A 21,800-nucleotide genomic window follows, 5' to 3' on the forward strand; every position below is an offset into this window, starting at 1 on the left:
AGGGGACGCCGCAAATATAGAAAACCTTTACAAACTACTAACCCGAATAATAACAAATAGATTGAGAGATAAGCTAGATGCATCACCAGTGGAGCAAGCAGGCTTTCGTAAGGGTTTTAGCACTATCAATCACTTGCAAACAATCCGGACAGTTATTGAAAAAACAATAGAGTACAACATACCACTACATCTAGCATTTGTCGATTATCACAAAGCATTCGACAGTATCGAGAAATGGGCTTTTTTAACAGCATTGGACGACGCCGGAGTAGATTCAAGATATGCTGCCTTCCTTAAGAATATATACCATGATGCTACTTTTCACGTAAAAATAGATGATGATCTGTAAACTATGAAAATAGACCTTGGCAAAGGTGTAAGACAAGGAGACACCATCTCACCCAAATTATTTACTTTGGCATTAGAAAATGTCTTCAAAAAACTAAATGGGGTCGAAAAGGGATTAAAAATAGCTTCAATAAATCAAAAATCGAATCAAATAGGATTAAAAATGAATCTCGACAAAACAAAGATATAAAGCAACAGCCTAGAAAACTTCACGATAGATAACATCAATATAGAAAAGGTTAGAACAATATATATATATATATATATATATATATATATATATATATATATATATATATATATAAATATATATATATATATATATATATATATATATATATATATATATATATATATATATATATATCTAGGACATGCAATTAAAAACAAAAAGGAAAATCAAACCCTAGAAATTAAAAGAAGGACACAATTGTCATGGGCTGCTTTTGGTAAGTTTAGCATCATTTTAAAAGACAGAAAAATCCCAATACACGTAAAACGAAATACCTATGACACTTGTATACTACCAGTTGCAACTTATGGATTTAAAACTATGGCAATAACAAGAAAAATGGCAGAACAATTAAGAGTAACTCAACGGGTCATGTTAAATATAAGCCTCAAAGACAAAATTCCTAACACCGAAATACGTCGAAGAACTAAAGTAACCGACATCATGGAAAAAATAGCAACAATGAGATGGAAATGGGTAGCACATGTAGTAAGACAAGACACCAAGAGATGGTCTCATAAAGTGACATTCTGGAGACCTCGAGAAACAAAAAGAAGCGTGGGAAGTCCCAAAAAGAGATGGATAGACGATATAAGAGCTATAGCTGGAAAGCAGTGGATGAGAATTGCAAAAGATAGAAAAGCGTGGAAGCAATTGGAGGAGGCCTATGTCCAACCATGGATAGATGAAGGCTGAAGAAGAAAAAGAAGAAGAAATAGTAAGACACCTCCGAACAACGAATCCTCTTAACAACGACTCCGGGCAAAATTTGCCATCGGTTTTTCTCAGAAATTATTGTAATTTTACCTGGCAACAACTGACAGTCAGATGAAGGCGGTTAACAGATTAAAATTGAGGCTCCGGAAATTCAAATATGTACATAACTTATTGTAGCCATAAAACTAATTATATAAGTAGGTACTTATGGTCATAAAACTAGGTATATTAGGTACATCGAGTTTAAGTTGGAAAAATCCATTTCAGAATTTATTCATCCTTTGTGCACATTTTTAATTTAGTTGCGATATTCTCATCTACGGTAACAACGTCTTCGACTAATAGAAAGACGTTTGGAATAATATATAATATAGTGTTGGAGTTTTGGCCGAAAAGTTTCAAATAGAAAAAACTCAGGTTAGGGACATTTAAAAAAAAAGGCCGATTTAAAAAAGTGGTAGAGTGAAAGTTGCAATATTCAACAAAAAAAGAGGATTAAAACTGAAGGTGTTGGCATCGATAATATAGTGTACGATTGGGTTTATAAAGTAAGAACATTTCATTATGTGGATCGATAATAAAAGAAAGAGCTTTAGACGCGGCGAAAAAACTCAATTTGATTTTTAAAGCTTTCAAGTTTTGCTTAAGATATAACATTAAATTTAGAGCAATTTCTGAAGAAGCTGCAAATGTTAACCTTGACGACGTTTCAGAGTGGCAAAGAAAACTGCCAAATTTATTAAGTCGCTATTTGCCTGAAGATATTTTTGTAGCGCTGACTAGACTGATCTCTATAGATCAGAATATAACAACACGTTGTCAGAACCTCAACAGAATGGCGACGAATCTTAGATTAAGCCAGTACCACAACCAGGATGTCGAGCCAAAGATAATCATAATGCCTAGACTGGTCTGTATTATGGAACCTCACCAAGTAAAACTTTTACATTTCGTAATGAAAAGTGCTGGGGGTAAATCTGCTAAGGAAAGGCTGCTCGTTTACTTTTACTATTTACTTAAACTTACTTTTTTTACGCGCTATAATAATTTGGCTATTTATTTCCTCGTAATTCCCCAGTATTTCGGAGTTTGTTACGGAGCGGATATAAATCGACCTAGCTGTCTCTCTACGAGGACCGATCCACAAAAAACTGTTTTTATCATTTAATATAAAAAATGACTAGGAAAAATTACTGTTAGAATACTCACCCAAGGTAGCGTAATTTTGTCACAGAGAGCTGTAAGAGCACCATGTATTGCTACGTTCAATGGTCCGCACATACCCAGCTCATACTTTACCGCACTAGCAATTCTATCTGTGTATCCATTTATTTGATCTACTATTAAGTTGCCAAATTGGGATGCAGCCTAAAAATTACATATATTCTATTTTTCGACTAGGTCTATATTGTCATCTTCATGATTTGTCTTTTTTTAATCTTTTTAGTTCTTATTTTAAAACATAAATACTATTAAGTAGTGTAGTACTAACTTTACAAACACGTGTAGTGATTGTGGCATCTTTAACTGTAAAATCAGTAGGCTAAAGCCCAGACACAAACCAAATCTTTGAATATCACTCTATAGGAAGAATCGAAAATAATAAATCAAGATTGTGTTTATATAATGTATAAAAAGTCAGTCAAAATTTATTAAACGAGTTAATTATCCCCAATATAATAATTTAATCGTGAAATCTACTAAAAAAAACTAACTTTTTTAAAAATTTCTATTGTTTGGTCTTTGTTGTTTTTGAAGTTTTCTTGAGCTGTCTCTACCTGATTGATAAATGTCTTAATAGCTTCAGGAAAATTCATAGAATCCATTTTCAAATCGTTTTGCAGTTTATCTGTAGTAGCCTAAAATAGCATAAAAGTAATTTTAAGAAAGAAAAAAATAAAATACATTTACAGTAGTATAAAAGTTTCATCCTCGTCATTATCAAGTATTTATATTTTCTGTTGGATATATACTTTCACAACATGTTTAATTCTCTCTATCATATGGAATATGCAGGTAGATAAAATAAAGCAATAATTTAAAACAAAGTTAGAATTTCCTCCTTGGAAAAATTCCTGTTATACTGTTGGAAAAGTGAATCTTTTTTCCACATACAGCCTTGTTCGGTTACAGAAAACCATCACTGATAAACAGCGAGATCAATTAATATATCCACAAACATTTTTTTATTTCTCGTACGAACTATGACAGAACAAATCTTACAGTTTAAGTTAAATCAACTTAAAATAAAATATAGCACAGTAAAATTTTATAAATAAAATAAGTCCATAGAGAAATGAATTAAAACAATAAAACTTTCATATTTCATTTAACTGTGGTTAACATAAACTAATGCTACCTCGTTGCATTCTATTAAGTCTGCATCTCAGCACTCTCATTCGCAGTTTACGAGACGACATTGCAGTAGGTGTTTCATTGATTGGATCACACCGCATACACAGCTGACATATCCACCAATGTATCCCCAGGATACCATATTTTGTTTTTATCTTCCAACACATGTACGCAGTCTATTCAGTGTTTTCCATCTTTGCTAGTCCAGTTGTGAACCTGATCGGAGTACTTCTTAAGTATTTGTGATGTTTGCTGTTTGCTGCTTGGCATGTCTCGTTTATTACACTGTCTATCTTATAAGTGCGTCTTGATCGCTCCCAAATGGGACAGGCATATTCTACTGTTGATGAGCAAAGTCCTAGCACTGTTATTCGTAGTATACTTGGTTAGCTCCCCATCTAGATGATATTAGTCTTTGTAGTCCATTATTTCTTAAATCTTAGATTTAGTATTTTTTCAATGTGTTGCTTGTAGCTGAATGTGCTATCAAAAGTCGCTTCAAAGTACTTGGGGAGTGAACAATGTGACTCCATTCCATTGAACGTTAAGGTTTTTTGTAGCATATCTGTTGTTGAGATGGAATAGGGTAATCTGTGTTTTTTGTGCATTTGGGTGCAGCTGATTTTCCATGTAGTTTGTTGACAACGATTCAAGCTCGTCCGTAAGATGTTCTTCTATGTCCAGAAAACTACTATATTAATAGACATAAACATTGTGACTGCAGAAGAGGATTTTCGAACTCTCACCAAATCTCATCACGTATGATAGTGAGTTAAGACCAAATGAAATTGCTAAAACCACAAAAGATTTCCTCACTTAATATAATGGTCAAGCGAAAACAAAAAAGGCAAAGAGAAAAGTGATTAATGGTCCTAACACTACATTATATCAATATTTTTCGAAAATACAATATTGCAAGTGCAATTATATAAAAATTGTACTACTAGTAATAGAGTAATGTCTTTAAGAGTACTTGAAAAAACACCTCAATTATTAGTTATGAGATTACTGATAGTATCGTCAAATATGGAATTTGCGGTAAACTGAAAAGTCACATCGTGGCAGATGTCCGAAAGTGGAAAAAAACTAGTCTACTAGGGAAAATATTCCACATTAAATCACAGTGTTGTAATGTCCATGAGGTCAAACGAATTCTTTAAACTCTACAATCTCTCTATTATTCTGTCATCTTTCCAGGTAGAATAACTCGCATTGGAAAATGTTGAATGTGCATTTTACGGACCAATAAATCTAGTTACAAAAGATGTTTCTTAAAGTTAAATAAATTAAGTTGTAAATTATAAATATAACTGAAATCATTCTTACTAATATTGTGTTAATTTTTTCGATAAACGGTTTTAGTTGTTTTTCATTGTAGTTTTCCACTTTCTTTGCCTGTTCTGTAAGACTAGTAGCTAATTCTGGCTGCTCATTTTTTAAAGTATCAGCTATAGTGTTTAACGTCTTTACTAAGTTGTCCAAATCAACATCGACAATATTTTGGTTAAGCTAAAAAATATATGGTTATATACTACAATGTTTTTAATTATCTATCCAAGTAGAAATAAGAGATAAATAAAAAAATATATCATTATCTACATATATTATATAATATAAATATAAAAAAAAATATTTATCACAAAATTAAACAAATTATTTTTTGATGTATGTATTGTTTCTCAAATTTCTCAATTAATTTCTTTATGCGTTATCGGTTTCTTCTATAATATTACTCCACATATTTCTATCTGAAAATTGCATACGTTATTGTTGTACCTTTATAAATCAAAATAATTACATTGTTGAAGAATGTGTAAATAGGTAGTGTGATGCTGATTTTTCATTCATCTATTTTTTCTATTTCTATAAATCTATAATTCTATAATACAAACTAATACAAACGAGTTAGCCAGTTTGGTCCTGTTTCCTCCAAGCTTGCCTATTTATCTTTAGTTATATCATCCGGTTCAACTTTATTTTATATTCCAATAAACTCTCCGTTTCTTATTTTGAATACCATTGCTATTATCGTATATATCAAAGTGTATATTTCAGCTATGTTCTTTTCGTCTACTACTTATGTTTTTTTGTTTTTGTCTCAGACTAGTAATTCAATTTGATTTGTTTTGCTTTCTTTGTTCCAACTGTCACTAACAATATATATATATATATATATATATATATATATATATATATATATATATATATATATATATATATATACATATATATCACTTATGTTAGTGACAGTTGGAACAAAGAAAGCAAAACAAATCAAATTGAATTACTAGTCTGAGACAAAAACAAAAAAACATAAGTAGTAGACGAGAAGAACACAGCTGAAATACACAGTATATATATATATATATATATATATATATATATATATATATATATATATATATATATCGTCGGCATACTGCCAAAAGTGACCAAGTCAAAAAAATCTCATTTTGATGTTTATTGACCAAATGACTTAAAACTATAAGATCTTTTCCAGAAAAAATGCCCAACTCGTGATATAAATATGGTTGCCTAGTTTCAGGCATGCCTTAGAATGCTTAAGTCATAATACTGGTTTTCGCTACCGCCAAAACTGACCAAGGCGACTTGGTCACTTTTTTCGGTAGGTTGTTGTTATTAAACTTGTCTGATCAATTTAACTTAAGTAGACGTTACGTACAAGGATACTTAATTTTGTGTCAAAATCATTGTCCTAACGCAAAGAAAATTCAAAAAATGTGTTCCAGGGGGAAGTACATAGCCTCCTTGTGTGCAGAAAATTTAACAAATGAAATTGCAGTAAACATTACAGGTATGTAATTATTTATATTATGTTCCAAAAATTACGTTATAGGTTAGATATTACTTTTATTGTATTTGATTGATTATGATTTATTTTTAATAAAATATTTCAAGTTATGCCAAAGGGGTATTACATAAATAATATACGAGTGAAATGATTAGAGATTATTGATAACTTCTTTTATTTCAGATCCAACTACTAGCCTCAATAACAGTTCATCGGGTGGTAATCAAAATCAAATACCTATCAAACTGCATGTAGATGCTGAATTTACAACGAGTGAGACTGAATCAGAACCATTTGGAACAGAGAGTGATGATAATTACATTGCCACTGAAGATGAAAGTAGTGAGGATGAAGTATTAGTAAAAAACCAAGATGGAAAAAAGCTAGTCCAGAAAAATGGAAGAAGAATAATGCCAAACAGAACAGATCGTTAAGTATTCCCTACGTAAGTAAAACTGGTATAAAAAGTCCAAAAAAACCAAAAAAGGTCAACTGCAAAAACTGTAAATTTCAGTGTTCAACCAGTTTTTCTGAAGAAGAACGTGACAAGTTATGCGCAAGTTTCTGGAAGTTACAGTATGAAAGGCAAAAGGACTTTATTCTATCTTGTGTTTCGTGGACTAAGCCAAAATATCGAAGGGTTCGTACTGAAACAGGCACTAAGAAGGAAACATCTAGGAAATATCATTTCCAGAAGAATGAGCACAGAATTCAAGTGTGCAAAGTATTCTTTCTTAAAACTCTTTGCATTAGCCACGGGCCTGTGGATACAGCTTTGAAGGGAGCAAATGAACATGGATTGTTTGCTATTTCAGATAACAGAGGTCATCATGTTCCATCTAACAAAACATCTGAAGACATGATAGTAATAGTAAGAGAACATATTGCCAGCTTTCCTGCGATGGACTCCCATTATTGCAGAAAATCTTCAAAGCAACAGTATCTAGATCCAAGTTTATCAATTTCCAAGATGTATGACTTATACGTCAATAAATGCAAAGAAGATAATAAACCATACGTTTCCGAAATTACTTATCGTCGTATATTTGGGAAAGAATTTAATTTATCTTTCTTTCACCCCAAAAAGGATCTTTGTGAAGTATGCGAGAAACACAAAAAGAAATTAATATCGGATGAAGATTACACAGCTCATATTGCGCGACGTGACGAAGCAAATCAACTCAAGGCCAATGACAAGGTTAGAGCAAATGCAGATACTAATTTTATAAGTGCAACTTTTGATCTACAAAGCGTTTTAAATTTTCCAACTTCGGCCGTTTCTCAAATGTATTATACAAGGAAGTTATGTGCCTACAATTTGACTATTTATGAAGCTGCGAAACTCAATAATGCTCACTGCTTTTCTTGGACGGAATTAAATGGTCAAAGGGGAAGTTGTGAAATAGGAACTGCGTTACTCTGCTGGATAAAAAGTATTCCAACTACTATAAAAGAAATTAGTGTTTTTCTGATAGCTGCAGTGGACAGAACCGAAATCAATTTATTTCTGCTCTCTTTCTGTATATTGTACACCACATGCATTTTGATGTTATCCAACATAATTTTTTGGAGAAAGGGCACACATACATGGAAGTGGACTCAATGCATTCTGCAATCGAAAAAGCAAAGAAAAATGTATGCATCTTTACACACAATGACCTTTTAAACATTTTCCGACTTGCACGTTCTAATCGCAATAAAAATAAAAGTTGTAGTCCCTATAATGTTCAAGAATTAAGATTTTCTGATTTCATTGACTTAAAAGCTCTAGCAAATACCTTAATTAAAAATAAAAGCAAAGATGAGAAAGGAAACAAGGTTGAATGGCTAAGAATAAAATGCATGAGGTATGAAAAGGCTAATCCAGGATGTATTTTATTTAAATACAGACCTTCAGAGACCGAGTTTCATGTGCTTCGGGTAGCTGGAAGAGGAAGACCAACAGCAACGGCGATGGATCTACAGCCATTATATAAATCGTTGTTACCAATAACGGAAAAGAAGAAAAACAGTTTGCTTAAACTTATAACAAGTAGCATAATTCCGCCTGAATATCATGATTGGTACAAGTCTTTGCCTGTGAATAATAAGGCGCTTGATAGAGTTCCAGAACCAGCAGTATCAGATTCAGATAGCGATATTGATATTGATTATTTTATTGTATGTAAGCAATAAACATCTATACTACAAACAATTTTTTTTATTTTTATCGGTTCTTACGTTAGTTTTACCATGTCAAGTTAGACATGCTCAAGTCATATTGGTTAATTTTATCTTACATCGGAAGTGACCAAGTCATCTTTATTGCATTTTTGTTAGTGTACCATAAGAGTTATTTTATTATTAACTAAAGTATTTGCCTCTAGATGACTAACCCTCGAAACATAAAACCTTAAAAACATAAAACCGACGATATGTGTATATATATATACACATACATATACACATATAAAAACACACTGTGCCAGTGTGTTTTTTTAAAATATTTTGTTTTTATTTCTACACTTTACTGTTAATATGTTTTTTTACGTACAATGTGACGGGTTTTTCTAGTGCTTCGCAGTAGTTTTTATCCATTTTTTTCACCTTTAAAGTCATCTTTTTCTTATGGTTATACATGAATTCGACTACATATGAACATTTAAGCTAATATTACAACTTTAATATTGTTACCACGGATACTAAGAGAATGGTGTGTTTGTTTTACACCTTAACTTTCTTCACTCACCATTCGTAAGTTATTTTCCATGTTTTTTTATATTCTTACCTACCACCTTTGCATTCTTTTAGATTGAACTGATGAAGCTTGTAAATTAAATAAGCGAAACGTCTTCAAATATAGGAATGGAACTGTGATTTCCTTTTATTATTTCTCCTTTGACCGATATCCTCGTGACCAAAAGATTTATTTTTTTGAACTTACTTATTGTATATATATATATATATATATATATATATATATATATATATATACAGATTTCGAATTTATTTTGCGGAACATAGGAATTTTATAACAATACAATGATTAGCTGATTTACAATTAACCAGTGTAAATTTCAATATACCGTCGCGATGTTTTATAATTAATTTATTTGTTCGACTGGACTCCCTCCTTAGTCGATATTTTTCGACTGCTGCGCACGTGCGCATGTTACCAAATGCAAACGACCATCGCACAATAAAATCTCGCATCTCACCAAGCCGCCAGTATAAAAACGGAACACAGGTAGGGTACCTACATGTCAATTCGCCAAAAAATTATTTTACCTAAAAAAATTTGTTATATTTTATTGACAAAATGGCATGAAAAAAAAGTAGATTTCTAAAAATTAAAATAAAAACGAATTCCAAAAATAACATAATAATAATATTAAAAAAAAATTCAACGTAATAGAGGTTCAAATATTCCACCTCCTTCCGCAGAGCAAAAACCAAATCTGTTGTACAAAGATACTCTCATATCTCTGAGCAGTTCGGGTCTTATGCTTCCACAAAGATGAATCATTTTGTCCCTCAATTCCACTAAATTTCGGGCTCTTTTAAAACCATGTCGATAAACACTTGCTTTTAAATATCCCCAAAAAAAATCATTTGGGGATAAGTCTGGTGATCTGGGAGGCCACTTGATCGTACCACGAGAAGAAATTAATTTATTTCCAAAAATTGTTTCTAAATAATTTTGAACTGCTCGTGTATTGTAAGCAGGACAGCCGTCTTGCTGAAAGCAAATATCGTCAAAATTGACAGAAAGTAATTGAGCTGCTGCAATAATTTGATTTTGCAACAATTCTAAATCTTTATTTCCTGTTAAATTACCATCAATAAAAATGGACCGACGATATAGTCCCCCAAAATACCTGTCCAAACATTAAGTTTTTGGGGATATTGTGTTCGTACTTGAAAACTCAAGTGCTTATTATGCCGAGACCAATATCGTACGATAGAAGGATTATGTTTCCGATGTAACGAAAATGTCGATTCATGGGTAAACAAAATGTTTTTTTTAATGTTCATTATCATTTTGTTTATTCATCATCAGTTCACAAAATTCCATGCGTTTGAAATTGTCCTCGGCTAATAACTCTTGAGTTGTTGAAACTTTAAAACAATGGTAACCATTTCGTTTCAAAATATTCCTGACAGTCCTATCATTCATGTCAACTTTTTCAGAAATAGTTTTGCTTGAACAAGGATCACTAGTTTCAGCAACACTACAAACATCAATTTCCCTATTTTGCCGAACTTCGTTGATTATTTTCTCTAGTGGTATATCCGTACATTTTCGACAGTTTTACACACAACCAAACGATTCAAATTTTTTAATAATACGACTAATAGTTGATTGTGTCGGTATTGGCCTATCTTCATAGGCACAAGTAAATAAATTTATAATGTCACGGTATGAGTTGCCCCCAAAATACCATTTTAAAATTTGTACTTTTTCTTCGTTTGTATACATGGTTTATGGTTAGAAACACTACTTTAATTTCAGCTTATGGCGTTATAATGAGAACCAAAGGGCAAATGTATTTAATTTGCTCGGACAGTGATGTTCCTTGGGACTGTTGCCAAATCGGTAGATACCTTCTGAAAAAATCTGTAGATTTCGATATAGCATATACATCCTTTTAAATTTTAAATTATCAATAATATTTGGAATAATAAATGTAATAAACTATACACTAACCAATTTAAATAATATGTAATGAATACAACCAAAATTGTTTTTAATAAAAAATTATTATTATCCGCACAAAAACACAGAAAATCGGTGGACGATACAACAGTGTCGACGTATGCATGCCGAATACGCTACAAATCGCGAAAGAGCAGCAATCCAGTGGAACAAACATATTATTTATAAAACATCGCGACGTTTTATTGAAATTTATACTGGGTAATTCCAAATCAGGGGATCTCAGTAATTGTATTAAAAATCCCTATGTCCCGTTGAAAACTTTCCAAATGTATATATATATATATATATATATATATATATATATTTATAAATATAAATATATATATATATATATATTTATATATATATATATTATTATAAATAAACTATTATTCCAAATAAGTAATAGGAGCTTATGAAATTCCTTGGGCAGACTGCCTCCGACCCTATATAGGCCAAACAAATCGTAGAATCCAAAATAGGATTTATGAATATTCCATTTGTGTTCGCAATTCAGACTCAATTTCAGCTCTAAAGATGACGGCATACGATTAACTTCGACTTAGACAACTCTCATAATGAAAATACTGTCCGCTCCACCCGTCAATCACAATCCTACTGTCAGAAATGTTCGCGACAACCCCCGCGTCAATCTCCTCGCCAATCCCCACGCTGGTTACCACGCCAACCTCCACCTAAGCCACGTCACCATCGACGGTATAAATGAACCGTCCTCTATTCCCAGCACCAGTAAGGCTTTTATTAGTGATCAGTGTAGTAGTGTCTAGTATTTCAATGTACTAACAATGTATTTCAAGTAAACAATTAAAGACAATTAAGTTTTCGAAATATGCGGGTAGGAAACTCATTATCCCGTACGGTACATAGTAGATAGTTTAAATCTACCTTTGTATTAAGATTCTTAAAAATAGATAAGAATTTGATTATTTGTATAAAATAGAATAAGGATACGGAATTTTATTTCTTTCTTGGAATTCCATAAAGACAAAAGATACGTAAATTTGAAAATTTGTTTAGATTAAGAAGAGAGGTAGTTTTGGGTAAATAATGCAACATGATTGAAAGTTGGTTTTGATTGGATGGAAAATTAATTGTGGGGGAATGATTTGGAAGTCGAAGAATGAATGGGGAGAGTGTGGCAGTGTGTTTTGTTCGATCGAAAGGAGAAGTCCAGTTTGGAGTGCAGTGTACTAAAAAAGGGAAAGGTCGGTTTGTGTTTAAAAAGTTACAAGCATCATCAAACAAATCGTGGAACGAGTAATAGGTCAAGTCGAGAGATGATATAAATCCTTGAGTCTAAAATATCCATTATTGTGTTAAGTGCTTCAAAAAGTTGAAAGACTGCATCAGGAGAAAGCCGGAACGAGTATGGTACGAAGCAGTAAAAGGAAAGGAGAACAAAATTTAGCAGAGGAGCAGAGACATTCTGGGAAAACGTCAACGAGTTTTCCTTTGATCGCAACACCAGCAAATAAGGAAACGTGTTAGGGGTGAAGACATGGTAGAATCATCAGCAAAGGTTAGTCGTTTTCTGTTATGATATGAATGTATTTTTGTTCGTATTAAATACCACATTTTATATATCAAGAAAATTGAACATCGAGAACATTCTGTAAAGCAGAAGTAGAGAGATTCACAGTTATTGATTTAAAAAATTTTGGAGACAAAGAGAAATAAGATTTTTTTTTTGTATATGTTTATATTAAATAATAAAGATAGGAGAATAAATAAAATTTGTAATATTGAATATCGATTTCTGTTTTGATAAAATAAACGATTTTTATAATTTCTAGTTGAAATCTATTATTATATGTGTATTATTTTGATTTTCTTTTATCTATCCCTATAAGGAAACCACTGAGCAATATTTGAAGCCACAAAAGTAACTAGTGATAGGATCATACATCCCTGAGATTTATATTTTGTTCATGTTTTGCTTTAATTAATTAGTGAACTAATTAATTGATTAATTAATTGAAGTAGATTACGTCTATAAACATCAATAGAGTCAAAGTATATATATATATATATATATATATATATATATATATATATATATATATATTATTGTGATATTTAAAGTCTTGGTGCGCCAAGCAATAATTAGCTAATTAATTTTTTTGATTAATTAAAATTATCTAGATGATATGATTATGACTTTATCACAATTTTTAATTCTTTTATCTCAGGGTTAAATTCGTGCTTCAATATCTATGCTATTACATGTGAAAGGTAAGGTCCAGAGAATACCGGAATAATAAAAAAACACATATGATCTAACACTATATATTGAAATAAAAATAATGAAATAATTCACACTCAAACGTTTTCAATAAACAAACCTCATATAAGGATTCTCAAAATTATGTTCTCCGTACGTGAACAATCAAAATTAATGGTACAAACAATATTAATTGAAATCTCAAAATCCCAAACTATTCTAACTCTCCTAATCAAAATATTTATATCCTTTCTAAATTACGTGTAAAAATTGTGTTATCAATAAAAGAAAAAAAATTGCAGAAAACAAAAATATCTCTCTCTGATGATGAGTGGTCCAAATCCTTGTTCCTTGTAGACTGTATTATCTCCTCTCAACCGCTCCCTATGTAATCAGCAATCTTACACAGATTGTTGCAAGTATATCGTCCTTAATGATCTCCTTCAAAAGCACAAATCATTCAAATTATGATAGCCTTTCTCCTCTCGATAAACTGAATCTCTCGTTGGCCCGAGTGAAAAATGACTCTTGGAATATCTTCTCTTTACGATAAACTGAATCTCTCGTTGGCCTGAACAGTGACTCTTGGAATATAAGTAGAGAAATATGACTTACAATATTTTGCTGCTTCAGCTTCTGTCAGATACACTAAATCCACAAAAACTCACTAACATTCAACACTACTGCTTGCTACATTTCAGGAACCGCCAGAGAACAATCACTGTTCCTCTTACAGATTTGGAAAACCAACTGCCTATCTTTTTTCTCTCCTCAATCTCGCTAAACTTTTTCCTACATACTTATCCCACCTTTTTATATCTCCGCCAATCAAAACTCGTCACAATTCCCCCATTTTTTCATTTCGATAACAAACAAATTTTTACCTATAATTATAAATTTCCTAAAACTTATTTACAAATAATATTTTTCTATAATTCTTAAAAACTAACAAAAACCTCTTTCTATAATCCCTTCTATTGTCTTTAATCACTGCATTAATGTATTTTGAAAAACCCCGTTCAATTCTTTGGCTGTCACTTAAACTTATGCGGGTCACTCAAGTATAACAAAGAAATAATTTCTGTATAGCTTACATTTTGTTTAGTATAGGAAATCCAAGGATTTAATAACTTTCCTTCTCCGAAATGTTTGTTGGATATTATCCTACTTATCTGAATTATTTTAATGTTTTTGAACTTTGAAATATTTTTAAACAAACCAATATTTTTCTCGATTTTACATATCATAACAAATCCCCGCCATTTGATCTGCCGAAAACTCTTTGTTAAATTTTAAAAATGACAAAAGTTTTCTAGGATCAAATTATTTCACTATGTTATTAAAATCTACTTATGATATTGACAAATGTCGTGAATGTTAAAATACCCCGTATATTGCCTGTCTTTATACGGGATTGGATATATTTTCGTTTTAAATTTTTCCAAGTATTTTCCCTTAAAAGAAAGTTCATAATTTTTAACCACTTGATTTACTTTATTAACAAAATCTCCATGGTTTCCTAAAATCTTCTCTATTTTCTTCTCCATGTTTTTTCCACAATTTATTTTTCTTTCATCCACCTTTTGTTCACATGTGTTCACTGTCCATAATACTTCTTCACAAAATTCTGGATTCTCGTCCATCAGTGCCATTTTTTCTTCTGTTTTCTTTTTATCCTCTAATTCCCTTTGGTATTCCGAGCACCATGTTTCTATTCCTTTCATTTCTCTGATGATACCTTCTTTTTCTTCCTGCTTCCATTCTGTTTTATCGTCGGTTGCCAACAATTCTTCTGTACCTTCTATTTCCTGTTTTTCTCTGGTCTCCATCTTATTTTCCTGCTTTCTTTTCGAACTCTTCTTCTTTTTCTTCCTTCTCTTTTTCTTTTCTGTTAGATCTTGTTCTTGTACTTTCGGTTTATCCTCTACAGTCATATCGATTTCTTTGCGTTTTTCCTGTGCATTGATCCTTCCAGAATTTGTTTTCCTATCTGTTTGCTTTTCTTCTCCTGTGTTGTCTGGTTCTGCTCTGATTTCCAGTTTATTTTCCGAAAAATTTATGGTGATATCTTTTTTTCTCAATTCATCAATTCCCGCTATCATATCATGATTTAAATCTTCAATCACCACACATTTCATAATATGGAATTTGTTTCCCACTCTTATCTGTACTCCCAAGCCTTCGTTTACTGTCGTCAAATTTTTATTGTTTGCACCCACTAAATCAACCCTAGGAATCTTATACACAAATCTGTCCAAATTTAATTCTTTTACTAGTTTTTTATTGATTAGCGATATCTCCGATCCAGAATCAATCACAATTTTAATCGCTTTATGTTTTATAAATGCATCTAAAAATATTAGATTAGAATTAGAAATTTGTCTGTCGTTTCCTATTGCTACATGATTCATCTCCCTTCTATTTTGTTGTTGGAAGCTCTGGTTATTTCTATCGTTCCTTTGTTCGTTAGTATTCCTATTCGGAGGATTTTGTGCATCTCTATTCCTGTTGTGATTTTCATATGTTCTCTGTTGTGTGTCATTCCTGTTATCGTAATTTTGTTGTCTATTGTAATTATTGTAATTTCTCGGCCTATATTCGTTTGTTGATCTGGGATGTCGGTTTCTCTGGTCATAATTTGATGAATACCTTCTTTCCGGTCCATTATATTGGTCATGTTGTCTTCTATTTCTCATTTCTTTTCTTTTCGCTTCTTTTAATTGTAGGAATTGGCACAAACTATCAATATCTTGATAGTTTCTCAAAATCACGTGATCTTCCAACGTTTCCTCAAAATGTCTGCTGATCATTTCTACCAGCTGTTCGGTAGAATATTTGTATTCTAGATATTTTGAATTGTTATATATCTGCAAAGCATATCTTTCTTCAGATATTCCCATTTTTTCGTGATATTTTCCATTCTGTAGCTCTTGGTTGATTTCTCTCTGTTTATTTTTCCCCCAGAAATAGTTGCGAAATTTATTTTCAAAATCTGTCCAATTTTCAAACTCATCTTCCTTGCTTTCATACCATAACGCTGCTCCTTCTTTCAAATGGTTTCTAATTGTTTCTTTGCAATCGTCAAAATATCTAATATGTTGTAATTTGGTTTTCAAATTTTTGACAAACGGTACTGGGTGTGTTTTCCGAATATCCCCGCCAAATTGTATTTTCGCCTCGCTTGTTCCATGGATGATAACTTCTTTTCTCTCTACCCCTCTTAGTTCAATTTCTGCCATTTGTTTTTCATTTTGCTTTAATCTTCTTTCTACTTCCTTCCTGTCTTCTTGTAGCGCATTTTCAAATTTTATTTCTAATCCCTCCAAATTATCTTTAATTCTCATTTCTTGTTCTTTCATATTATTTTTAATTTCATTAATCTCTTCTATTTGTTGTATCAGTTCTTTCTTTATCCCCTCAACACATCCTTTAATTTCCTGTTCATAGTTTTCCAGACGTTGCTCTATATTGCTCATTGTTTGTTTTGTTTCCCGTTGGTTTTCTTCCATTGTTTGTTTTGTTTCATCCATTATGTGTTTTGTTTCCAGTTGATTTTTATCCATTTTTTGTGACTGGAGTTGCATTAGTTGTAATATTTTATCTATTCCTTATAGTTCTTTTCTCTCCTCAACTATTGTCACATTTCCTTCATTATCCGATACTTCTTCCAAAATTGTTTCATCTTCTCTGTTATCCTCCTTCCTTTCCTGCATTTTATTTTTTCTCCTTGTGACAGACATGTTGTTACTTTTTGTTATTGTTTTTGTCCCCGCCAAATGTGAAATTTTTCAACACTCTATATGTTTAAGAACCCGACAATATTTCTCCCCAAATGTATTAAATTTTCACGACAAATATCGAATATGCAATCAGTAAAATTCAAATAATTCAAAATAAATATCAAATGTACGATTGGTAAAGAAAATAAAATCAAATAATTCAATAGCAGTAAATATCCACTAACTACGATCAATCAATAAATCAAATTTATATTCCCTGGAAAAATTGTCAAAATACTTTCAAATTCAAATTCCCTCAATGTTATATGTTTTTATCTCTGGATCACCTGTACTTATTCCAGATCTCTTTCCCTTCCTTCAAATGTAAAGCTGCGATATTTTCAAGCCCCACGTTGGGCGCCAGTTATTGTGATATTTAAAGTCTTGGTGCGCCAAGCAATAATTAGCTAATTAATTTTTTTGATTAATTAAAATTATCTAGATGATATGATTATGACTTTATCACAATTTTTAATTCTTTTATCTCAGGGTTAAATTCGTGCTTCAATATCTATGCTATTACATGTGAAAGGTAAGGTCCAGAGAATACCGGAATAATAAAAAAACACATATGATCTAACACTATATATTGAAATAAAAATAATGAAATAATTCACACTCAAACGTTTTCAATAAACAAACCTCATATAAGGATTCTCAAAATTTTGTTCTCCGTACGTGAACAATCAAAATTAATGGTACAAACAATATTAATTGAAATCTCAAAATCCCAAACTATTCTAACTCTCCTAATCAAAATATTTATATCCTTTCTAAATTACGTGTAAAAATTGTGTTATCAATAAAAGAAAAAAAAATTGCAGAAAACAAAAATATCTCTCTCTGATGATGAGTGGTCCAAATCCTTGTTCCTTGTAGACTGTATTATCTCCTCTCAACCGCTCCCTATGTAATCAGCAATCTTACACAGATTGTTGCAAGTATATCGTCCTTAATGATCTCCTTCAAAAGCACAAATCATTCAAATTTTGATAGCCTTTCTCCTCTCGATAAACTGAATCTCTCGTTGGCCCGAGTGAAAAATGACTCTTGGAATATCTTCTCTTTACGATAAACTGAATCTCTCGTTGGCCTGAACAGTGACTCTTGGAATATAAGTAGAGAAATATGACTTACAATATTTTGCTGCTTCAGCTTCTGTCAGATACACTAAATCCACAAAAACTCACTAACATTTAACACTACTGCTTGCTACATTTCAGGAACAGCCAGAGAACAATCACTGTTCCTCTTACAGATTTGGAAAACCAACTGCCTATCTTTTTTCTCTCCTCAATCTCGCTAAACTTTTTCCTACATACTTATCCCACCTTTTTTTATCTCCGCCAATCAAAACTCGTCACAATTCCCCCATTTTTTCATTTCGATAACAAACAAATTTTTACCTATAATTATAAATTTCCTAAAACTTATTTACAAATAATATTTTTCTATAATTCTTAAAAACTAACAAAAACCTCTTTCTATAATCCCTTCTATTGTCTTTAATCACTGCATTAATGTATTTTGAAAAACCCCGTTCAATTCTTTGGCTTTCACTTAAACTTATGCGGGTCACTCAAGTATAACAAAGAAATAATTTCTGTATAGCTTACATTTTGTTTAGTACAGGAAATCCAAGGATTTAATAACTTTCCTTCTCCGAAATGTTTGTTGGATATTATCCTACTTATCTGAATTATTTTAATGTTTTTGAACTTTGAAATATTTTTAAACAAACCAATATTTTTCTCGATTTTACATATCATAACAATATATATAAATCCCGCATTTCTCTTGGTCACGCCGTAACTTGAGAACGACTTTACCGATTTCATTCATTTTTTTTTAATATTTTGTAGAAAGTTCTTACGGGGAAAAGAAAATTACGCCGAAAATCGAAAAATTTCAGAAAACCTAACAATTATTAAATATTTTGTGATTATTTTATGACTTTTTATTCTATTACTTAATAGTTGCCACTATGCAAATGTATATAAAAGTTGCATTGGTCGGTCGAATTTATTGAGTTCTTATTGCACTGTCCATCCAATCATTCAATGAGTATTTTGAGAAGAGTACAAATAAATTATAAACAAGACTTAATGAGGGCCTTTAGTTCATAGTATCCATAATCACGCCTTGTATTAATATTAAAAGTGTATGTGCCTAATATTAAAAGTGTAACTTAATTTTAATTTTTGGTAAGTTTTACCTGTAAACCAAGCAATAGACTACCAAACAATAGTTACTTATAAATATAAGCTCGACTTGGGTTCTACAATCGGAATCATAAATTTGAATATATATATATATAATAAATACTATATGCAAACTAAACTTTTTCTTAAAAACCATCCTGAAATTTATATTGTTAAAAGCGATAAAGGTAACGTAACTGTTGTAATGTACAAAGAGGATTATCTACAAAAAACTGGAGAACTCTTAAATGATACTAAGTATTACACTACACTTAGAAGGAGTCCTGTTTGTACTTTGCAACAAAAAGCAAATTGTCTAGTATCTAAATTAAACATAAAGAAATTTATTGATAATAAAAAAGCAAAAGAGCTCAAAATTTATAATTCTATTGCTCCACGGTTCTATGCTCTGCCAAAAATACATAAACCAACTTTATCTATGAGACCAATTGTTTCATCTTTATGCCCTCCTAATGGACCAATAGCACAGCTCCTCACTGACATCTTAACTAATGCTTATAATTTAAACAACAATTTTTACATTAAAGATTCATTTGATTTTAGTTCTTTCATTAATAATTTCCAATTACCACAAAATTATGTTTTAGTTAGTTTTGATGTAACATCTCTTTTTACTAATTTGCCTTTAGATTTAATCATAAGTAGTGTTGAAAAACATTGGAATGAGATTTCACAACACACTAATATTGACTTATTACATTTCAAAACACTTATCAACTTTGTTTTTGATTCTAATATTTTTATATTTAATGGTGTATTTTATAAACAAATTTTTGGTAGTCCTATGGGATCTAGTCTTTCACCCATTCTAAGTAGCTATGTCATGGATGATGTTATCAGTGATTGTATCAGTAATTGCACTTTTTTCATTCCTTTTATTAAGAGATATGTAGATGATTTAGTTTTGGCACTTCCTAAACACAAAATTCATGAAACAGTCAACATTTTCAACAGTCATAATCAGCATATACAATTCACAGTTGAAGAAGAGGTAGATAATTCTCTACCATTCCTTGACATGAGAATTGTAAGAAATACAGACAATATGTTGAAAACCAGATGGTTCAGAAAACCCATATGTAGTAATAGATTTATAAGCTATTACTCTCACCATCCAAATAAGATGAAAATGAACCTTATAACAGGATTAAAAGAACGTGTTTTAAAACTTTCTCATCCAGATTATCTACAGGAAGATCTTCAGTTATTAAAAAATATTCTAATTGAAAACTCTTATCCTCCAGATATGCTACATAGGATGCTTTTTTCTAATATTGGTAATATAAATAATTTAACACCATTTTTTGCTCAATCTCAAAACATTGTATCTAACAATCAGAACATCTATTATCATTCACTACCTTTTATACCATCATTAACACCTAAATTAATACAAACACTAAAGGTTATTGACAATATAAAAATAGCAACAAAGAACATCAAAACTATTTCATCTTTATATTCTAAAACTAAATATCCTATAGACAAATTTGAAAAAACGAATTTAGTATACAGCATTAGTTGTACTCAGTGTGAGGCTGAATATGTTGGTGAGACCGGAAGAAATCTTTCAAATCGCATTATTTCTCACAAAAGTGATTGCAGAATTAAAAAACCATCTTGTGCTTTGGCAGAACATGTAATCGATAAAGACCATATTATGGATTTTGATAACATTAAAATTTTATGTAGTGAAAGTAATAAATTTAAAAGGACTTTTTTGGAAATGGTTTGTATTAGCAAAAATGATAAGAGTTTAAACAAAAGATCTGAAATTCAAAATTTAAGTAAAATTTATAATTATATTCTTTCTTTATGATTTATATATAAAACTTGTAAAATGTCATATTTAATTCTCCATATATCTATCACATTCTTTCAGACATCTGTCAAGGGTGAATAAATCTTCTTCTTTTTGTTACTAAACAAAAAAGAATGTTTAAACGAAGTTTTACTTTTGGCAATATAATTGTCAAAAATAAAAATTTTATGTTGGCATTTATGACATTGAGGCTATTTGTAATTGGTTGCTATTTGAACTTATTTATAAATTCAATTATTTTTATATTAAAAAAAAAATGTTTTCAAAATTATAGAAATTTTCGGAGAAACATTTGTTAGATCAAAACATTTTTATATTAAATATTTTGAACATGTAAGCAGTGATTTTTACTTACCAAACTAATTTTTATTTGGTAAGTTAACAAAATTTGTTTTTTCTTTTTAGTTCAACCTTGTAAGTATTTTGTCTTTTTTAGCTCTTGATAATAATTGTAAACACAATTGAAAGCTCGAGAATAAAAAAATAGTTAACCAATAGCCCTATTATTGACTCCAACCCATCCAAAACAGTTATATATATATATATATATATATATATATATATATATATATATATATATATATATATATATA

General features: G+C 30.8%; 1 protein-coding gene across 2 annotated transcripts in view; it reads right to left on the reverse strand.

The window, feature by feature from the left end:
* LOC140450907 (prominin-1-like) overlaps nucleotides 1-21,800 on the reverse strand; it is a 157,247-nt gene that overhangs the window by 36,345 nt on the left and 99,102 nt on the right. For both annotated transcript variants that reach the window (XM_072544593.1, XM_072544591.1), the window contains exons 9-11: nucleotides 4,979-5,161; nucleotides 3,013-3,156; nucleotides 2,507-2,665 (exon numbers count right to left, since the gene is read on the reverse strand). In XM_072544593.1, the coding sequence (XP_072400694.1) occupies nucleotides 2,507-2,665; nucleotides 3,013-3,156; nucleotides 4,979-5,161 (486 nt within the window). The remainder of the gene's footprint in view (nucleotides 1-2,506; nucleotides 2,666-3,012; nucleotides 3,157-4,978; nucleotides 5,162-21,800) is intronic.

This window comes from Diabrotica undecimpunctata, chromosome 1 (assembly GCF_040954645.1).
Source record: "Diabrotica undecimpunctata isolate CICGRU chromosome 1, icDiaUnde3, whole genome shotgun sequence".
Lineage (NCBI taxonomy): Eukaryota > Metazoa > Arthropoda > Insecta > Coleoptera > Chrysomelidae > Diabrotica > Diabrotica undecimpunctata.